Source organism: Protomyctophum parallelum (genome assembly GCF_964188405.1).
Source record: "Protomyctophum parallelum genome assembly, chromosome: 20".
Taxonomy (NCBI): Eukaryota; Metazoa; Chordata; class Actinopteri; order Myctophiformes; family Myctophidae; genus Protomyctophum; species Protomyctophum parallelum.
In genome coordinates this window covers 40618436-40641111 of record NC_139718.1, presented here as the reverse complement: position 1 = coordinate 40641111, position 22676 = coordinate 40618436, and the positions used below count along the sequence as shown (strand labels likewise).

At 44.1% G+C, this 22676-nt stretch overlaps 1 protein-coding gene across 1 annotated transcript in view; it reads right to left on the bottom strand.

Annotated features, from left to right (window-relative positions):
- Positions 1-9337: 9337 nt before the first annotated feature.
- LOC310877785 (proton-coupled folate transporter) overlaps positions 9338-22676 on the bottom strand; it is a gene marked incomplete at its 5' end in the record, with an annotated part of 170275 nt that continues 156936 nt past the window's right edge. Inside the window, one exon of the mRNA XM_083791733.1 lies at positions 9338-9411. Within this exon, the coding sequence (XP_083647859.1) occupies positions 9360-9411 (52 nt within the window). The 3' untranslated portion in view covers positions 9338-9359. The remainder of the gene's footprint in view (positions 9412-22676) is intronic.

Sequence of the window (22676 nt, the reverse complement as noted above, 5' to 3'; positions counted from 1 at the left end):
ATGTTGGAGTTTGGAAGCGCTCGTTTTTATTAAGGGGTCGCGCTGCTGTCTCCTGCAATATGTGCAAATGCGAAACAGATGCATGCAAGGCCGTTCAGTGACTTACCACGAAGGCTTCTGTAGTAGACATGCCCTCAAATATCTCCACTCATTTGAGGGGACTGGACCTCTGTCCATATGCGTATAAGGACATCGTCCAGGGACCAATGTTTCACCACTTCTAAATTGAGAAAGTTTCACCTCGTGTTTGGTGTACACACACACCAATGTTATCTGGAAATAGCTGACCCATCAACATTTTCTGACGGATCGGCTGAGAGACGCCGTGGAGTCTGAGGCAGAAAAAGTGACACTTCAAGAACTGATGGATGACCACACAGCTGTTTGATCTTTGCACAGCAACCGAGAAACTCTCTGGGGAAAATATCCATCTGGAAGGTTTTAAGATATAAAAGAGAAGGGGTGCCTTGTTGACTCACCCTGGGAACATATCATATCTAGAATACAGGAATTCTCAACCTATTAAAGTGTAGAATTTTTAATCTACTATTTTACTCCCTACTCCCTCTCTCTCCATCTCTCTCTACCTCCCTTTTTCTTTCATGTATCAGTCTCTCGTTTCGAGACATGTAAGGGGAGAGGGGGGCGGAGCTTACACTGACCAGAAGAGTTTAACTAACCGGTCCCGATCAGGACAGTTCAGTTTTTATTTGGGTTCACTCCCAAGCAGTGTTTTACTTTGTTTTGTGTGAAGTCTGAACCAATTATTATTTTAAGTTTTAAACCTACCTCACCGAGGCAGTGTATTTCGTTACTTTTTGTTGTTTGTTTCGATTTATGCTAGTAATAGCAATTTGGGATTGCAGAAGAAATCATTTGAATCAACCAGACCAAGGGCACTCGTTGACTTACACTCCAAGACTCTGACGAGAGTTAATGAAGAAAAGTAAAGCTAGTAGCCTCTGTGTTTTTGTTTCAATCCAATCGAACTGAACTAACTCTGACCAATACGACAACAGAACAGAACAGCTGATAGCTGATTTGTTACACAAAGAGAATTCACAGGAGAACCAGTGGAAAGACGTGCGCAGACTCTTCAATCAACTAAGGCACTTTCAAGCCGATTTTGGAATTATTACATCCATTCTGAACGAGTGACAGTGACTTTGATTTGCAAGAGGATTTGACGTAAAAAGAACTGTTTGCCTAGCCGGCGAAGAGGCTTTGACCGCCGAAGAAAGTTGCTTTGCGAGCGAAAAGGGAAAGTGACATTTTGCTATTGCGAGCGAAAAGGCTCTGTCCGCCGAAGACCACACGGAGAAGATTTGAACCAAGCAGAGGGGAGAACCACAGTACCACACCGCTAGAATCATTTGCCCACGGCACAACTAAGGTCTGTCGGTGTACCTTGATTTATGTGGTTTTGATTAAGAGAACAATTAAGTCATAAAGACATCGGTGATTTTGTTACTCTCCCTCCACTCTCTCTCTCTCTCTCTCTCTCTCTCTCTCTCACTCTGTCAGTGCAGCTCACTACTGTCTGCCATTCGTTATAACAACCTAAGATAGCTGAATTCATTTGTATCAGTCTCGATATAATAAACAGAATTGATTGAATCAATGGTTATATGATTGTGTTACTGTACTAATGTTTGATATAAGCAAGCGACACTGCAAATGATCAAAGAACTAAGTATTAATCTTGCCTGGCCACACCAGAAGACGTTGTGTATTTGTAACCATTATCAATTCATTCTTAGTGGTTATAAATATCATAATTAATCAGGCATAATTGCTACACTTCCAAACTCCAGCACTTAGAAAAATAATCACTTGCACAGAATTTCTTGACAGAAAGTAGCTCATAACATGTCTACGGGGGATTTTTATGAAAAACAAGCTCGGCAGATTGAAAGAGGATAATTCAAACTTGGACTACAGCTGCAATGTTGGTGAGTTTAACGTTGTTTAAGACAAGCAGATCGCAAACGCAAATGGATGAGTAGGGAGTCAATGGAGGGTATTGTAACTCTAGATTCATCCCATTATAAAAAAATCTAGAGTTGCAAATTGCGGCTAGCATTTCATTAGATTTATAAATTAGCATTTTATGTAGACGTAGCACTCTATACTGTACCTGTATAGCCTACTCATGGCCTCACTGTACAGATAATACATGTATTACCATGTGTAGCCCCTCTCGGGACCCCCTGGGTCAGCTCATTCTATCGTGCCGACCAATGGGGTCCCTGTTCGGAAGTGCAAATGATAGAACGCAGACATAAATACCGTCGGAAACGTCGTCTCTCAGCGTTTGAGTGATTCTGATCGTTTGAGTGATTCTGATTCTGAGAGCTACAGTATAGGATACAACGTAAACCGCTGAGAATTTCCCTGTGCCGCAGAAGCCGTTATGTTTGTATTGTATGTACAGTATCTATTGTATTTTTAATCTGTGTTTGACCGATTTGGTAGCTTTGATTCCTCTCTTCCTTCCTTGTTTATTGACATCCCATTGTACCGCCTATCTGGCTAGCTAGTGGCTAGCTATGACAGAGCAGATCAGAGATCAAAGCTACCAAATCGGTCAAACACAGATTAAAAATACGGCTTCTGCGCCAAAGGAAAATTCGCAGCCGTTGCCGTTGTCTCGTATAGCTCTTATATGCTTATTTTGGACCATCGGACCCGCGCGAGGAAACCGCAGCAAAGACGTTTCCGAAGTTATTTATGTTTGTGTAACATGCAGGTTAGCGCTGGAACAGGACTGTATTATGGAATACAGATGGACTTAGCGTCGAAAACGCCCGTGCTGCGCTGTGTGAGAACTTGCGATATATATAAACTTCATTACAGGCTCGTGGCCCTCAAGGTAAGACAGTAATCACATATACGAGAATACAAAAAAATAAAATAAAAAATACAGTACATTTACCCAGCCCCACAGGTTACTACTCTAGGCGAGGCACTCATGCCAGTGTCCTCTGATGGTAGAAGTGTACCTTACAGAACTACGGCCTGGGTCTGTCATCTGTCCAATGAGTCTATTCAGTGAGTGATCCAGCCTGCTCATGAATTTGAATGTCAGGTTCCTCAACAGAGCCATGAATGTAGTGATATGTTTCAAAAGAAGCATAAGAGCTATAGAAGACAACGGAAACGGCTGCAAATTTTCCTTTGGTGCAGAAGCCGTTAAGTATTTTTAATCTGTGTTTGACCGTTTTGGCAGATCTGAAATTCTCTCTTTCTTCCTTCCTTGACTTCCTTATTGACTTCCCATTGTACCGCCTCCAGCCCCGACACTCACACAGCGCAGCACGGGCGTTTTCTACGCTAAGTCCGTCTGTATTCCATAATTTCCATAAGGATTTCAACTGATGGCAAGGGACTCCACGGGTTAGCGATGAAAAGAGCTCAACCGGGGGGTCCGAGAGGGGCTAGTATCAGCATTACAATCAAACACAGATCAATGCAACTTATTCACTTCACAGCAAACCCCTGAGTAGTTTTACCAAGGCCTCACTCACACCTTTCGATCTAGCATACAACATTGATGCATGCTAGAGGGATGCTAGATGTAAACAAAGGGTAAGTGTCAATGCATTTCCAATGGAAGTCACATGGTTTGACACAACATTTTTGTTGCTTTCGGCTGTGTTTCGACTGCCCCCCCTCCCCCTCATACAACAAAAACGTTGTGTCAAACCATGTGACTCCCATTGGAAATGAATTGCGAGCTTGCATCAGTCAATAAGTCTCAGGCATCAGATATACATCAATCTGTTGTGAAGGTGTGAGTCAGGCCCGAGGGGGGGGGGGGGGGGGGGAAACAATGCTACACACAACTCAGCTCAACTGATGTCAAAGTGAACTCACCTGGAGAAGTTGGAAAGAAAAGCTGTGGTTTGTCATGAAGATTGTCAACACCTGGCTGTGACTCAGCAGTTTTCACTCCCTGACAACTCTTCACGCTACTCAACTCAAGTACATTATGTTGTTTATTTAACTATTTTCCTTCCAAACATAACAATCTGTCTGTTTGTATCAGGCAGGTGTGTGTGTGTGTGTGTGTGTGTGTGTGTGTGTGTGTGTGTGTTGGGGGGGGCGGAGCTACCAGAGGATTTTAAAGAGCCTCAGCCTGCTTTAGGGAGTGTCAATCAATAACCTGCAGCACTGTTTCCCAAGCAGTGGGTCGGGTCCCATGTGTGGGTCATGCAGACACACTTGTATGGGTCCCTTTGATTTTGCTTTCCTATATGTTTTGCTTTTCATCAATTCAAAACAAATTATTCCCCCCCCCCCCTATAGTGTATACGCATTGTTTCATTATATAGATATTCCACTGTTAGGTTCTTAGCGTACGACCGTACGTATGATTCTTGCTGAATATTTCTTTTATGTATTTCATGTAGGCCTACTTGCTTCATCATCATCATCATCATCATCGGGGGTGGCAGTGGCAATGGCTCCCCCAGAGTTCGTGTCGAAGTGTCCTTGAGCAAGACACTGGTCTGCTTCGAGCCAGTACTCCAGAGAGGACGTATACTTGCTCACTGTAAATCGCTCTGGATTAAGAGCGTCTGCTAAATGCCTAAAGTGTACATTGTATAGGTTTAGTGTAGGTTATCCATCTAGGTGACAGTGAGAGGTTTGGGATGTTCAGGAAGAATCAGCATCATCTGCTCTGGTTGATCTTCAGACCAATTATGCTTTGCAAAGATGTTCAGACAACAGGCGTGTGTGCATGCGTGTGTACGTGCGTGCGTGCGTGTGTGTGTGTGACCAAAGCCATGCACGTCATCTTAAAGAATCCATGTGTATTTGTTGCAACATTACGAGGAGTCAGGACTTACAGTGGCAAAATGATAGAATGTTAATTCCCTCCCCGTCTCAAATGTGAATTCCCTGTGAGTTCCAATCCCTTTTACACACATTCTGAAATCCCCACGTGTCATCACATTTCCTCCGCTCTATTATATTCTATTCTCAAACATGCCAACCAATGACAGTTACACTGACAGGAACAAATGACTCACTGACTAGCCCATTGAGACCATGAGGCCGATTCTACGAAAATGTCCTCTAAATCATAGACGGCTATCTGAAAAACCTTATGTTTCTCTGTCAGTCGTTCTCAAACTATTTCATGTCAAAGGACGCCAGAGATAATATGAAATTGGCCGCCGACCCCCATCTGAAAATATTTTCTTCCAGGGACCGCCCCGGGAGCAAAGATTTGACTTAAAAATAACTTTTTAAGATTTTTTCAAAAAATAGCAGATCTACAAGCTCGTAGTGTGGCACTCGCTGCCGCACTATGAGCTTGAAGATCTGCTATTTTTCAGTAGCTAAAGTATAACACACTTAAATCACCCAAAGGGGTTCCCGCCCTGGCTGGGCTAGAGATACCACAGCAAACGTCTAACTCCACACAAAGCTCATGTAAAAAGTATAACTCATCATGGCACAACGTTGCGCATTATTCACAATCAAATATTAGCGTTTGTGGTCCTCCGCAGTGTCTGAAGGGAGTTCATGATCAAACGAGAAATGACAGCACTTGGAAGTTTCCTTATTCATCTTTGGTTTATTTATTTTTGGAAAATAGCAATTATAGACGAGTATAGACGAGTATAGAAACTAATCTGAGCTGAGCTCAACTCTCGGAAACAATAAAGTGCATTGTTGTTGGAGAACATGCCGTGAAACCGGTACCCTTTATTTGCACGATAATAAAATTAACGATTTATTTTAAACTGTCCGATAAGAACTCCTCTCCTGAGTGACGGCCTCATTAGGTTTCATTTAGATCTCTGCCAACGATGGAGCTGGACAGGTTATCATTGCTGTCACAATCAGCCTCTCGGCGCCAGGTGCGAGATTAGTAGAGGTAGCCCCCGCACGTGCATATTTCATTTATTTTTATTTTATTTTATTATTTTGAGGGCTACACAGTTGTAGCGTGTTAGGCGTTATATTTAATCCTGTAGACTTTATATCAGTGTAATTCATAATTATAAAAATATGAATTATAAGTTAAAAAATTAAGAGCCAAAATCAATCTGAATTTAAGAAGGGGCACCAGTGAAATGAGCTTAGGAATAAGCACCAGATTGATTTGTATTTAGCCTTTAAGTTAAACCACTAATAAAACAATTAAAAGATTATAAAATAATCAATTATTATTTTATCTTAATAAATCTATGGAATCTGAAGGTAAGAGGTATTTTCCATTACATAGCCTTTCTTACTTTGCATTTGTCAAAAACCAGTAAGTTCAACTTCTTGAGCAAATAATAGACTTGTTTAAAAAATGAATCAATTTATTTTCACACCTAAGCTAATAGACAAACTTAGTAGAACAATAATCAAATGAATTCTTAAACAAGGGTTAATACAGGTTCAAATAGAATTTAAGAAACAAATCAAATGAAATGAATGATAGATAATGTTCCTTGCCATGAACTTAGAAACTTGATGTAATGCATCACTTTCCTGAGTGTTGGTTTGTTGAGCAGAGCTTTGAGAGAGGCAGACTGGGGTCGTCTGTCTTCTGAGGGAGAGAGGTTGCGTGACAGGCGGCAAGCGGCAGGGGTTCGATTGCTGGTCTGGCTATAACCCCTGAGCTTCTTGTTGTAGTGCCTTGGGTTGCCTGGGATCGCCTGGGACGCTCAGGTCAGAGCGTCGGGAGCTGGTCTGTGTAGTGTGGTGGCCAAGACCCTCTCATCAGACATCCCTCTGGTTCCTTTTCCTCTCCCTCCATCCGGTCCTCTGGACTCTCCACTATCTTAGTTTGTCTTCGTTCTGCCTCCTCAATATATAGTTCTCTTCGTTGTGCAATGCATGGCTCAGTTGTCACTCTCTTTGCAAGATGGAGACATTGAGATGTCTTGTGACATTCCCAGACGTTGTCAACATGTTGCTGTCGTGAGCAAAGTTTCTTTGAAGTTAATTTTGGGAAAGAGTGTACGCATGCACATTTCATGCAGCTTTAGATCTCACATAACACACAATCTGCATTTACATGTACACATGTATGAATCTACATGTATTGTACAGTGAATGTCATATTTCCAATTGATGGTCAAGGAATTGTGAATGAATGCTTTTGTGACTGAGTGGAACATTCAACCTTTGACATCCAAAGTCAGGGTGTGATCTGTGGCGATGACACTTTATCCAGCTGAAATGGAATCAAGTCTTTATGACACTTAGTCCAGCTGAAATGGAATCAAGTCTTTATGGTACAAGTGTATCCCATAAAACTGAGTCTCTGAGTCTGTAGGGAAACAAGTCAATATATTGTACTTCTTTGTACATATGAACATGAAGGCCAGTAATTGGAATTGGACAGTTCCAGTAAGAGTGTGTACATTTGTGCACACAATTATGCCACTGGTGTTGGATATGAGACCATTCTTGAGGGTCAAAAGGTCAGCAGACCCCTCTGCAGGGCTATAACTGTCCGTCTCCTTCACATGTCACATGTTCTACATGTGCATGTGATGTCAGCATGGGAGAGAGAAATCACTTCATGTTCATTAGATATCATCCAATGCTGTATGTGGTATAGCTGGATGCGATAGCTTAATTGTGCCTTTATACCCCTTGTCTACTACACAGTTGACAGTTTCGGTGTGAGAGGGGGGGGCATTTTGCCCACATTTAGTTCAACGTTAGATGGTTTCGGCATAGGACGTCTACTGTAAAAATCACACCTGTGTGAAGTGAGGGACGCTCTGATCATCGTACATCATCATCAAGAAAGGGGTACCGGCACCGACATACTAGCCTGGGGTCCACCTATGCTTTCTGTGGCATAGGCAGCTCCCGGCCGCGGGGAGAATCTAGACGCAGCTGCGCGACATGAGACTAATTAATTAGAGTGACAGAGATAGAGAGAGAGTAGTGTGTGTGTGTGTACGTGTGCGTCTGTGTCAATTTAACAAAGGTGCAGACGATCAGAAATCAGTAGAGTGATCGACGTTTGCGCTACTGCATGCCGTATGTGGACTCGGCCCCAGACTTTTTTTTTTCTCTCCCTGGAAATATAAACGTCTGGGTTTCCGAGGCTACCGACATACATACCCAGACGATTTGCTCAGACACAGTTCTCCATTTATTGTCAATGCAGGCATTTAATGTTTGTGACAGAATCTACACTGCTCTATCTTTCGAGCCGGGGCCTCTCAAAGAATATGGACGAAGGGAACCGCCACCCGTGACCCATTGGTTTCTATACAGACCCGTTTTGAAGCTACCTTTCCAGCGGACTTGAATGGAGTAAAAATGCTTCCGCCGCCAGCAGGAGGGGGAATAGTGACACCTGCTGGGCCATTCATTAGAACGGCATGCTGATATAACGTCCAGCAGAGCTTTCTTGCTACCTGGTTTGGTGTAGAGGCTTCATTTAGCCCATTTAGACCTGAGGGCGATTCTACAAATGTCTTCTAAATCCTGACAGTTTTGTTTCTGTCAGTGGTTCTCAGACATTTTCATTTCAAGGGCCTCCAATAATAATAATGTAATTGGCCGCCGACGCCCAACTGAAAATATGTTGTTTCGGGGTCCCCCAGAAGCAAATATTTGAGTTAAAAAACGTTCACTGTGAAAGAATATATTTGGGCCACATTTTCTCGATTAAAAAGAAATAGCAGACCTACAAGCTCCGCTATTTTTCAATAGCTATACAACATAATGCTTAAAACACCAAAAGGGGTTCCCGCACAAAAAGGGTTAGTCTGGTGTAGAGGCTTGGGGTCTTCATTCAGTCTGGTGTAGGGGCTTGGGGTCTTCATTCAGTCTGGTGTAGGGGCTTGGGGTCTTCATTCAGTCTGGTGTAGGGGCTTGGGGTCTTCATTCAGTCTGGTGTAGGGGCTTGGGGTCTTCATTCAGTCTGGTGTAGGGGCTTGGGGTCTTCATTCAGTCTGGTGTAGGGGCTTGGGGTCTTCATTCAGTCTGGTGTAGGGGCTTGGGGTCTTCATTCAGTCTGGTGTAGCGGCTTGGGGTCTTCATTCAGTCTGGTGTAGGGGCTTGGGGTCTTCATTCAGTCTGGTGTAGGGGCTTGGGGTCTTCATTCAGTCTGATGTAGGGGCTTGGGGTCTTCATTCAGTCTGGTGTAGGGGCTTGGGTCTTCATTCAGTCTGGTGTAGAGGCTTGGGTCTTCATTCAGTCTGGTGTAGAGGCTTGGGGTCTTCATTCAGTCTGATGTAGGGGCTTGGGGTCTTCATTCAGTCTGGTGTAGAGGCTCATGGGTCTTCAATCAGTCTGGTGTAGAGGCTCATGGGTCTTCATTCAGTCTGGTGTAGGGGCTTGGGGTCTTCATTCAGTCTGGTGTAGAGGCTCATGGGTCTTCACATTTAGTCGTTCAGAACCAGACGAGGCTGTGTTGCTGGTAACTCACTGACCCACCTGAGTGACAGACAGCACAGAATGAATGGAGGAGAGCATATAAAGACAGGAGATGAAGAGAGGATCGGCAAGACAACAGGAAGAAGTGGATGGGAAAAAGGCAAACATTTGTATGTTAATGGTTTTGTAATTGTTCAATAGAAACAGTATGCTGAGAAAAAAAAAGGGAATAACCAGGTGCTCACCGGAGATAATAAAAAAAAAGTGACGATGGTAAAACAAAAAAAGTGCTCACACGGATCAAAGGGGATCAAGGCATATAGAAAAAAGAAAGACGATCCGAGCACTCAAAGTTAAAAAGAGGCAAGCCTTTATTAGATTAAAAAGGCAACAGCCAACATGTTTCGACCATAAATGGTCTTCTACAGCGAGAAGGATGCTATTGCCACAGTAACTGTCTGACTTGTTAAAAAGGCAACTTTGTGGCTCAGGAGGTAGAGCGGCCGGCTGGCTGCTTGGGCATCAGCCGTGAGGCGTTGTGAGCTTGTAGATCGGCTACTTTCACAATGTTTGCCTCTTTCTCATGTAATATTTGACACTTTGGCTAAATTGGTATTAAAAAGGTCTTAAATGTCATTGCATTGAAATTTTAGAAATGTATTCTGTATACAGTATACATGTGTGTTTATATATAAGGCTGCTCCCATAGAGTTATAAGGCTGCTCCCATAGAGTTATAAGGCTGCTCCCATAGAGTTATAAGGCTGCTCCCATATAGTTATAAGGCTGCTCCCATAGAGTTATAAGGCTGCTCCCATAGAGTTATAAGGCTGCTCCCATAGAGTTATAAGGCTGCTCCCATAGAGTTATAAGGCTGCTCCCATAGAGTTATAAGGCTGCTCCCATAGAGTTATAAGGCTGCTCCCATAGAGTTATAAGGCTGCTCCCATAGAGTTATAAGGCTGCTCCCATAGAGTTATAAGGCTGCTTCCATAGAGTTATAAGGCTGCTCCCATAGAGTTATAAGGCTGCTCCCCATAGAGTTATAAGGCTGCTCCCATAGAGTTATAAGGCTGCTCCCATATTTATAAGGCTGCTCCCATAGAGTTATAAGGCTGCTCCCATATTTATAAGGCTGCTCCCATAGAGTTATAAGGCTGCTCCCATATTTATAAGGCTGCTCCCATAGAGTTATAAGGCTGCTCCCATAGAGTTATAAGGCTGCTCCCATAGCGTTATAAGGCTGCTCCCATATTTATAAGGCTGCTCCCATAGAGTTATAAGGCTGCTCCCATATTTATAAGGCTGCTCCCATAGAGTTATAAGGCTGCTCCCATAGAGTTATAAGGCTGCTCCCATAGAGTTATAAGGCTGCTCCCATAGAGTTATAAGGCTGCTCCCATAGAGTTATAAGGCTGCTCCCATATTTATAAGGCTGCTCCCATAGAGTTATAAGGCTGCTCCCATAGAGTTATAAGGCTGCTTCCATAGAGTTATAAGGCTGCTCCCATAGAGTTATAAGGCCGCTCCCATAGAGTTATAATGCTGCTCCCATATAGTTATAAGGCTGCTCCCATAGAGTTATAAGGCTGCTCCCATAGAGTCATAAGGCTGCTCCCATAGAGTCATAAGGCTGCTCCCATAGAGTTATAAGGCTGCTCCCATAGAGTTATAAGGCTGCTCCCATAGTTATAAGGCTGCTCCTATAGAGTTATAAGGCTGCTCCCCATAGAGTTATAAGGCTGCTCCCATAGAGTTATAAGGCTGCTCCCATAGAGTTATAAGGCTGCTCCTATAGAGTTATAAGGCTGCTCCCATAGAGTTATAAGGCTGCTCCCATAGAGTTATAAGGCTGCTCCCATAGAGTTATAAGGCTGCTCCCCATAGAGTTATAAGGCTGCTCCCATAGAGTTATAAGGCTGCTCCCATAGAGTTATAAGGCTGCTCCCATAGAGTTATAAGGCTGCTCCCCATAGAGTTATAAGGCTGCTCCCATAGAGTTATAAGGCCGCTCCCATAGAGTTATAATGCTGCTCCCATATAGTTATAAGGCTGCTCCCATAGAGTTATAAGGCTGCTCCCATAGAGTTATAAGGCTGCTCCCATAGAGTTATAAGGCTGCTCCCATAGAGTTATAAGGCTGCTCCCATAGAGCTATAAGGCTGCTCCCCATAGAGTTATAAGGCTGCTCCCATAGAGTTATAATGCTGCTCCCATATAGTTATAAGGCTGCTCCCATAGAGTTATAAGGCTGCTCCCATAGTTATAAGGCTGCTCCCATAGAGCTATAAGGCTGCTCCCATAGAGTCATAAGGCTGCTCCCATAGAGTTATAAGGCTGCTCCCATAGAGTTATAAGGCTGCTCCCATAGAGTTATAAGGCTGCTCCCTGATCTGCTCATTTTGCGTCTCTTAGCTCCCACCAAGTGGTTAAGAAACTGTTGGGACGACCAAAGTCACCAGCTGGGGTTCCTGTGTTGCGTCGGTGACTATAGAATACTATGAATATGTGTGTCTTTCACACACAGGGCCCTGCAAGCTGCGGGCCCCTGGGGCCCCTGGGGCTTCAGCGCCACTATGTTCCATTGTTAATCCGGGCCTGGCCCTACAGTATATGAGCAGGTCGGTGCCTTGCATGGATGCTTTCCTGCTCTGCATGCTGTCGGAGAGAGAGGGAGCGTATGGGTGAATGTATAATGCACATTGTACTGTAAAGCGCTTTGGAGAAATAGGTTGCTATAGAAATGAACCATTTACCATAATGGCTTTGTTGTTGGACGTCGAGACGGAGCCGTGCGTGTGTGTGTGACCTGCCCTGCCGTTCCGTTTCCCCTCCTAGGCTGTGTTGTTTCTGTCATTAGTCACAGAAACATGCTCCTGCCTCTCACTGTTTCATCATCGCCTTGAAGGCAAAGCACTCTGCGATGTATGTCCTCCCTGCTACTGAAAGACTGGGGAGGTTCATCCTGGGTGAAGACTGGATAAACACTGGTGAATACTGGTGAAGTTCACCCAGCTGGGTAAACAGAAAACAAGGGCTGCAAACTAGCTCTGATCCATAGCTCTAATTCCGTTGCATTATAGAGCTATGCTACTCTCGACTTCCTGCGCTCGCATGAAATGCAGACCAGCCTCTGTCTCGACTGTAACGACAATTAAAACGTCTGCGCTACTCACCGGTCACCGATACGAAGACGGCTTGTGTGATTAGAAAGCCTGCTTTCCGCGGTGGACGCACTCTGAGCCGCCCACCACCACTTTTTTTTTACCTTTTCTGGCCAAAAAGTGCATTTTATACGTGTGGTTGGGGGGGGGGGGGGGGGGGGGGGGGGCTCAGAGTGCGTCCACCGCGGTGAAAGTCCTTCTAGTCATACAAGCCATCTTTGTATTGGTGAGTATAGCCTATAAACGTTCTTTTTATTCTCACTACAGTCGAGAGGCTGGTCTGCATTTCATGCAAGCTCGGGAAGACGAGAGCTCTAATGCAGCTCTAAGGCATTAGACTCTAATGATTAGGGCTATATCTATATGCTCTTCATGTGTTGTAGAGCTCTAATGCAAAGGCATTCGACTCTAATGATTATATGTATATCTATGCTCTTATATGTTGTAATGGCATTAGACTCTAATGATTAGAGCTATGTATATCTATGCTCTTCATCTGTTGTAATGGCATTAGACTCTAATGGTTAGAGCTATGTATATCTATGCTCTTATATGTTGTAATGGCATTAGACTCTAATGATTAGAGCTATGCGTCTATGCTCTTCATATGTTGTAATGGGAAAATGACATTTCTATCCATAAGAGTCTGCCTTTAGAGAACTGCTGACAGAGTTAGCAGTCCCTGTATTAGGACAAGAGGAGTAATAGAACTCTTTCACAACGGTGCCAGCAGTCAAGAGCCTATTCTAGGGATTTCTAGCAGACAGCCATTTAAGGCCATGTGTTAGATGAGTGTTGTGTTTATTCTCAACCTATGTGTGCTCTCATTGTGAGACCTCTCGAAGTGTATGAGAGGGTGTGAAGCTGTAATTGGGAGGTGCCATGACACTTCGGGTGTTGTGTCATTCTCCATGGAGAGCTCTTGTTAATAAATACGTGATTGTGTTCTCAACACTTCTAAAACCTTCTCTCGATGTGAAATTCATTACGCTTTTGTTGTGAGTTTAAAATATCCAGTACAATGTCTATGAAGAGCTTTCTACAAGCTCTTCAAGCTCGTAGATCTGCTGTGTTTGATGCGTTTGTTATGAAAATTTGGGAGATAAAATAAAATATGGAGAAAAGAAGCATTTGCCCGACCAGCAACGTATATATGCTCACAGGATGTCTCTGGTTGCCATACTAATACTATAGAGCGCCGACGTCCTGACGTCACTCGCTCGTCCCCTCGATTCCCCCGGTTCACGGAAGTCATTTCTCTATATGGAGAATAACATGGGGTCATCTTGACCCATTCTGACCTGAGATCAGATTCATACGAGGTTTCCACTGGACACACATTGGTCTGATTGACCCATTCTGACCTGAGATCAGATTCTAAAAAAATGTCAGTCGTTCTTCGATTTTTCAAAAATAGCAGACCTACAAGCTCGTAGCGCGCCACTCGGTGGCACGCTATGAGCTTGTAGATCTGCTATTTTTCAATAGCTAAAGCATAACATGATGCCAACACCAAAATGGGTGCCCGGTCAGAATGGGTTAAAATCGTTTCATAATCAATAAACAAGCGGTCTCTGCGTTATTGTCGGGGAGGTGTCTCTGTATGGTTTGCGACAGTCAGTCTCTCATTATATGATACAGTCTGCTTCTATAGCGAAAATGTAACCAATTCAGCAGCAGTAACAATAGCGTTATCTCTCAGTCGGTTGATTCTTCATATCCATGTGAGTGAAGCGGCCGGGATGATTTTTTTCTTATTTTTCAAACACAGTACAGTAAACAAGGCGATCTAAAATACCCCTATGGGGATTACAATGCAAATGGAAAGTACATGAAACCGCGGACGATATAGCGCCCTCTCCCGATATTGGCGTCAGACTTCAGGTGCTCTATATGCCATTCTGAACGGGCACCCATTTTGGTGTCAGCATCATGTTATGCTTTAGCTATTTAAAAATAGCAGATCTACAAGCTCATATCGCGCCACCGAGTGGCGCGATACGAGCTTGTAGGTCTGCTATTTTTGAAAAATCGAAGAGCGACTGATATTTTTTTTAATCTGATCTCAGGTCAGAATGGGTTCATCAGACCAGTGTGTGTCCGGCGGAAACCTCGTATGAATCTGATCTCAGGTCAGAATGGGATATGCCATGCCACAGTATACTGTGTGGAGCAGCTGCAGGTTGAATACATCAGAGGAGAGAATCTGAGCTCAACGCTGCTGCTCCACAGCCTGGCTTTCTACAAAAGGTATTATACACTTCATATGGACTCCATTTGTTCTACTGCAAGACAGCTAGCGCGCACGCGTGTGCACCGGGGCGTGCGTGTGAAGTTCATAGACGAGACACAGAGAAAGAAAAAATAACATGTTTCTTTCTTTGGCCCAGAATACTGATAGAGATAGAGAGAGAGAGAGGGGGTGGGAGGGCAGGGGGGGGGGGGGGGGGGGGGGATGAGAGAGGGATGACCAGAGAGATGAAAGAGAATACATGAAGACAGGAGATGACACCCTGGGTATAGAGATGACTGGCGCGCGCGCACACGCACACACATCCACACGTTTATATTGCAGTACTCGTGATGACATATAACATTTCAGGAGGGACACGTCGTCAATGTCGTCCTTACCCATCGGGTATTTCTTTACCCATAATCCTATAAAGCCGAAAATAGCTAATGTATACATACAAGCTTGTAGATCAGCTATTTTCGGTGCATGACGACGCCGCCACACAATCTTTCCCATTCAGGACGGGAACCCCTTTTGGTGATTTTAGCATTATGTTGTATACTTTGGACGCTATTGGAAAATAGCAGATCTACAAGCTCATAGCGCGAGCTTGTATAGGTCTGCTATCTTTGAAAAATCCTGAACATGCATGGCGCAAATCTGTGAATATACAGTATATTCTTTCAGAGCGAACGTTTTTTTAACTCAAATCTTTGCTTCTGGAAAGGGGGGGGTCCCTGGAACAACATATTTTCAGATGTGGGAATCCGCGGCCAAATACAGATCATTCTGGGGGTCCTTGACATGAAATAGTTTGAGAACCACTGACACAGAAACAGGAGGTTTTTCTCAGAAAACTGTCATGACATGGTTTAAGTACGCGTGTATAGGCTACAAAATCAGGCCTATAGCTCCAAACCTAAACCCCCGAAAACCTACCCTCTAAATGTGTGTAATCCTAATCCCAGTCTCTGGGTTGAGGGTTAGGATTAAATACAAATCTTTAAGCCTTAGAACTGCCCAAAATCCCTTTTTTTAACCATGAGACCAAACCACCATATCTGCTATACTCGTGAGGACATTTTCAGCCTCACAAGTGTAGTACATGCACACACACACACGCACACACACGCACGCATGCACGCACGCACGGCTCCGTCACTGCTCCGTGTGCGCAGACAGCCTTGTGTGTGTGTGTGTGTGTGTGTGTGCGTGTGTATATCCCATTCTGACCGGGCACCCATTTTGGTGTCAGCATCATGTCATGCTTTAGCTATTGAAAAATAGCAGATCTACAAGCTCATATCGCGCCACCGAGTGGCGCGATAGGAGCTTGTAGGTCTGCTATTTTTTGAAAAATCGAAGAACGACTGACATTTCTATAGAATCTGATCTCAGGTCAGAATGGGTTTATCAGACCAATGTGTGTGTCCGGCGGAAACCTCGTATGAATCTGATCTCGGGTCAGAATGTGATATATAAGACACATAAGCGTTTAAGGGGCTATAGTGGGTACAGTGCAGCCCTGACCCCCCCTGCTCTTTGAAGCAGTGTTGACGCCTCAGGGGGTGAGCAGTGTGTAAATCCCTCTGCAGCCGCGCCGCTTCAGAAGGGTGAGAACCCGGCCAGGATGCTCTTACGCACGCACGCACGCACGCAGGCACGCACACACGCACGCAGGCACGCACGCACGCACGCACGCACGCACGCACGCACGCACGCACGCACGCACGCACGCACGCACGCACGCACGCACGCACGCACGCACGCACGCACGCACGCACGCACGCACGCACGCACGCACGCACGCACGCACGCACGCACGCAGGCAGGCACGCACGCACGCACGCACGCACGCAGGCACGGAGCACTGCAGAAGACTCATGGAGCATGAATGGACAACACTTATGCTCACAGCGGTGTACAGTGGATCTTTTAACTAGTGGAGCCGCTATACACGCCATGTGAGCACGCACGCACACACGCACGACACACGTAACATAACGATGTAACTGTTATTTTTTGTATTCATTTGTTTAACTAGAATAGACTAGAATGTTGGATTTGATTTTATAATGTGAATGTTTTGTCTTTTTGCATTTTGCTTTGTTCAGAAGCCCAGGAAGACCAGAGGCTCTTTCACGCGTCTCTGGTGGGGATCCTTTAATAACACACACACACACACACACACACACACACACACACACACACACACACACACACACACACACACACACACACACACACACACACAAGATCGATTTAAATAACCTCTTCGACCCATAAAGACCTGAGGCCATTTCCACAAACGCCTTCTAAATCCTCACAACAAAAAATATTTCGATATAGACCTGACAAAATCCTGACAGTTTTCTGGACTACCGTAGTTTTCTGTATCAGTGGTGTTCAATATTTCATGTCACGGACCCCAAAGATTATATATAATATGCCTCCGCCCCCCCCCCCCCCATCTGAAAATATGCTGTTCCAGGGACCTCCCCAGAAGCAAAGACTTGAGTTAAAACGTTCACTCTGTAATAATATATTCAAAGATTTGAGGCTCTATGAGCTTGTAGATCTGCTATTTTTCAATAGCTAAAGTATAACATAATGCTTTAAAACACCACAAGGGGTTCCCGACCAGAATGGGTTAAATATCAGTGGTTCTCAAACCTTTTTCGTGTCATGGACCACCCTGGATTTCCATCTCAAAATATTTCTTTTCTCAGGGGACCTCCCAAGAAAGAGATTTGAGTTAAAGGTATATTCAGTGATTTCACTTAATTCAAATATCACTTATTTTTTTGTTTTGTTGTGATAATCCTCTCTACTATAGAGTGTGCTGACAAGGAGTTCCTCCCTGTCCCCAGTTAACCCCTGGGGGTCAAAAAACCTTAGGTTTCGTTTTTGGCTCTCTATCCTGATTGGATGAAAGGCTTAGGTCCCAGCCAAAAACGAAACCTGAGGTTTTTTGAGTGAAATCACTGAATATACTTTTAAACATGTTCGTTTTAGAAATATTGCATTCAAATATTTGCACAAATGAGCTTGTATATCAAGTATTTTGGAATAGTCAATGCTAAGATTGAAAATGACCGGCTTTCCCGGTTTTATTTGATTAATATGGAGGCCTATTTATTAACCCAAAATATATATACACCGGTATATTGAATGACATGGTTACACTGGTTAAAACTCCCCTGTGGCTTATTCCACGCAGTGTTAGTCTAGTCTTAATTAGTCGACTAAAATGTCATGAGATTAAATCGACTAAATCTACGGTTGATTTAGTCGTCTAAAATGTATTTTGGCGGGCCTTGATGCCGTCATAATGGCTGATTTTACGCTTGCTGAAAATAGCCGATCTACAAACTCACAACACGTCGCAGCTTGTAGATTGGCTATTTTCAGCATAGAACCAAGTGTAAAATGACTTGATCTCTTGTCCACTAGTCCCTTCCTAAAATTTTAGCCCAGTGACTTCTAACCTGTAGGTATTTTCAGACGGTGGTATCCCATAATTATTCCCTCGTGCATGGCACGTGCACGCGCTCATGTGCACATAAAATGCTTCTTGCGTGTATTCTTGTCAAGTCAAGTCAAGTCAACTCAGCATATTATTTTAAAACAGCGGTTGACCCAAAGTGCTCTCCAGAAAACAGGTAGGCCGTAGTCTATATCCACAGTGCAATAACTCAATAGAACATTGTAATACAATAATAAAACAGGCCAAGCAAACAAAACAACAACAAAAAGAGTGCACACAACAATGAACAATAACTTCACACTGTGTTGAAAGCCAGACTAAAAAGGTGTGTTTTCGAGTTGGATTTGGAATGGAAGATCGTTCCAAAGTGTATAGGTCTTGTTGTAGCACGCATATAGGCTACATTTGCACTAGTTTGAATACTAAAGTAGTGTGTCATTATATCTATCGTTAAGTCTACCTGGGAAGTAGTTCCGTGGCCAGCGGCCATTGTCACTTCACTATACAGCCAGACACCAAGCCTTCACATTTAAGTGCTCAGACACGACATAATATCATCTGAAAAAAAGGCCATTGAACTGAAGTGCACATTCTTCCTATATCCCCATGCATCCCCTCCTCCTCCGTACGCTACTTCTTGTGCATGGCTACAGTTATTTTTTGTACATTCTGTCTGAGTACACTACGTAGGATAGCGTATACTGGTAGAATGAATTGCATTTTTTCTTTAAATACAAGACATACAAGGAACAAAGTACAAAAAAAAAAAAAAAAAAAAAAAACAACATACCATAACGCATACCCACCCACCCGCTAGCCCTGAGGGGAGAATAGACTTGTATAGAAAAAATATACGATAATAAACAATACTTACAAAGAATAATTAGGAAAGAAACCTGTATAGGCAAGACATGACCATATAAAAGAAGCTAAAGAAGATAGAGAGAGCCGCTAGTTGAGATTCTTTTTTCCTTTTTTCTAGGTGAATAAAGGACTTTTGCTTCCAGTGAAGCAAATTGCGGCGCCTCGCTATGATCTGGCTGCCTGACACCTACTGAATCTGCCCACCACAGGAGACACACCGAAAATAGCAACTAAAGCAGAGAGAGTATCGAAAAGGTGTTTCCAAAAAGGAACACGTTTTGGGCAGGAGTACAAAAATAATAATAATAATATTAATAAACTTTATTTGAATAGCACCTTTCCTACATAAATGCAGCTCAAAGTGCTTCACAGGGCAGGACACAAAAAATAAAAATAAAAATATAATACAATAAAACACAAGTAGTGAATATAAGAGCATAAAATAAATAAAAACAAATAAAAACACCACATGCAGCAAATCAGTCAGGGCAGGGTAGGAACGTGCATAGTAAAACTCAACTAAAGCAAGAGTGAAGAGGTGAGTCTTGAGTTGAGATTAAAAAATGTCTACAGAGGGTGCGTGTCTGAGCTCGAATGGAAGTTTATTCCAGGCTGTTGGGCCGTAGAAGCAAAAAGCTGCCTCACCATATTTTTTTGTGCACATTCTTTTAGGCACTTCAAGTAGGCCAGCATTGGAGGAAAAGTGTGTGTATGGTCTGCAGGTGAGTGAAGACACCTGGTACAGGAGTCATTGGTGTCTGGAAGCATTCTGCTCAACCTGGCCTTGGTGTGGTGTGTCCCATGGACCACTTTGAATTGGATACGACACATTGGATATGAGGCACATAAAACAAGACCAGTTTATTCTAGATAGCGCTTCCTTCCACAAATCCTCGGGTAGCTCCGTCCCATGTATACCTCACCCCAGAGGGTGTGGTTCATTTAGAAGAGAGCGAATTGCATTTTTATAGCGCTTTTCCAAGTGCTCAAAGCGCTTCACAACGGTCCATTCATTCATACATCGGGAGGTGAAGCGGCGAACAGTCGACGCCAGAGTCATCACTTCCCACGTTCACACACCGACGGTGGCGAGCTCACACCGACCGACTCATTGGAGGCAATGTAGGGTTCAGTGTCTTGCCCAAGGACACTTCGACATGTGCACAGGAGGAGGAGCCGGGATTCGAACCGCCGACCCAGGGATCATTGGACGACCGTTGGATCATCCACACACCAATGGTGGCTCTACCTCCTGAGCCACAGCCGCCCCATAGAACACAACAATTCTTCCAATACGAGTAAGTAAGCAAGGCAGTGTGCAGAAGACAGTTGGTGGCTTAATCGTTCCAGTGGTATATATGCGAGATTAGCACCGGATAAACACGCACGCACAAACACACACACACACACACACACACACACACACACACACATTCTTCTAGCCTCCGACAGACGCTGTAGAAAATAACTTCACTTCCTCTGTATATTGTTGTGGTCATGATGAGTATGATGAACTAAATTAATGTGCTCCTACCAGGAAACACAACACTGGTGTTTTGAACAGTAGGCTACAGCACACAGTGACACACTTTGAACAGTAGGCTATAGCACACAGTGACACACTTTGAACAGTAGGCTACAGCACACAGTGACACACTTTGAACAGTAGGCTACAGCACACAGTGACACACTTTGAACAGTAGGCTATAGTACACAGTGACACACTTTGAACAGTAGGCTACAGCACACAGGGACACACTTTGAACAGTAGGCTACAGCACACAGTGACACACTTTAAACAGTAGACTACAGCACACAGTGACACACTTTAAACAGTAGACTACAGCACACAGTGACACACTTTGAACAGTAGACTACAGCACACAGTGACACACTTTGAACAGTAGGCTACAGCACACAGTGACACACTTTGAACAGTAGGCTACAGCACACAGTGACACACTTTGAACAGTAGACTACAGCACACAGTGACACACTTTGAACAGTAGGCTACAGCACACAGTGACACACTTTAAACAGTAGACTACAGCACACAGTGACACACTTTGAACAGTAGGCTACAGCACACAGTGACACACTTTGAACAGTAGGCTACAGCACACAGTGACACACTTTGAACAGTAGGCTACAGCACACAGTGACACACTTTGAACAGTAGGCTATAGCACACAGTGACACACTTTGAACAGTAGGCTACAGCACACAGTGACACACTTTGAACAGTAGGCTATAGTACACAGTGACACACTTTGAACAGTAGGCTACAGCACACAGTGACACACTTTGAACAGTAGGCTATAGCACACAGTGACACACTTTGATAAAAAATATCAACACAACTGTGTCACTAGTCTGCATGCGACTGAGCGAAAACTCATTCATAATGCATCTTTCTTTTCACAACACAATGTTTAAATGGAGATCTAGCATCAAATGACATCAATGACAGCAGCATGATTTGTGAACTGCTGCTGCGATAAAAGAAGGTTAGCCAATGGAACCACAACCAAGATAAAAGGTTAGCCAATGAAACCACAACCACCCTAATGGACTGTACCTCTATAGACCTAACCTGACTCCGCCAGATGGCGGCAGTATTGAGTTCACCAGTTCCATCCTCCTGCCTGCATCTGGTCTCTCTCAAGCAGAAACGATAAACCGGAAAGCAGCGGGACCAAAATGATGATATCTCCATAATCATTTCGAGTTGTATAGTCCTTGTGTTTACATTTGCGCTGTGGCAGCGCTTCAATACGTCACCAGTCTCGCGAATGATCCCGCCTCTAGCGGCCGCGTACGGCTGCGTCTCTCTCTGGTCAGAAATGGCCCAGAGTGCATCGCCTCTGCCCGAGAGTAGCCTGGGCACCATTTCATTTACGTTATATGATCCTGTCGGGAGCGGATGATATCGTTACGTCATGTTGTAGTATTGTTTTGTAGTCGACACGCAGGCAGGGACAACTTCCTTTTCCCTCAAACCGATTTTTCTCAACAAAAGCTACAGGCTATACAAGAGCTTTTATTGAGAGGGAAAAGGAAGTTGCCGCCGCCTGTTGCTCCTGCCTGTCGACTACAAAAACAATACTACAACATGACGTAACCATTATCATCCGCTCCCGACAGGATACAGACCTTTGAAACAGAGACCAGGCTTTCCTCCGAGGTGGTGGAAAGCCTGGTGAGGAGAGGCTAGCCCGAGCTCCAGATGGGAGCAGGAGGAGGAACTCACTGCTGCCGCCAGCTGGCGGGGTCAGGTTACTACTAGACCTACTGCACATGTAAACAGACCTTTTAAACACATTTTAAATCAAAGCAAATGTGACATACAGTTCTGTTTACACAATGCTGTGCCCCCCCCCCCCCTCCAACTGTATATAATTTATACCCATTTTCAATTGTCTTTATTATATTTTGACACTTGATTTATTTGGCAATGTAAATGTCTCAAGCTCATTTTGAATCATTTTGAATTGACAGACAGCAGTGCTGCTGTGAGGCCAGTCTATCTGTGGCAGACGTTACTTGTCGTGCCATTATCGGGCACGACAAAGTGCCCG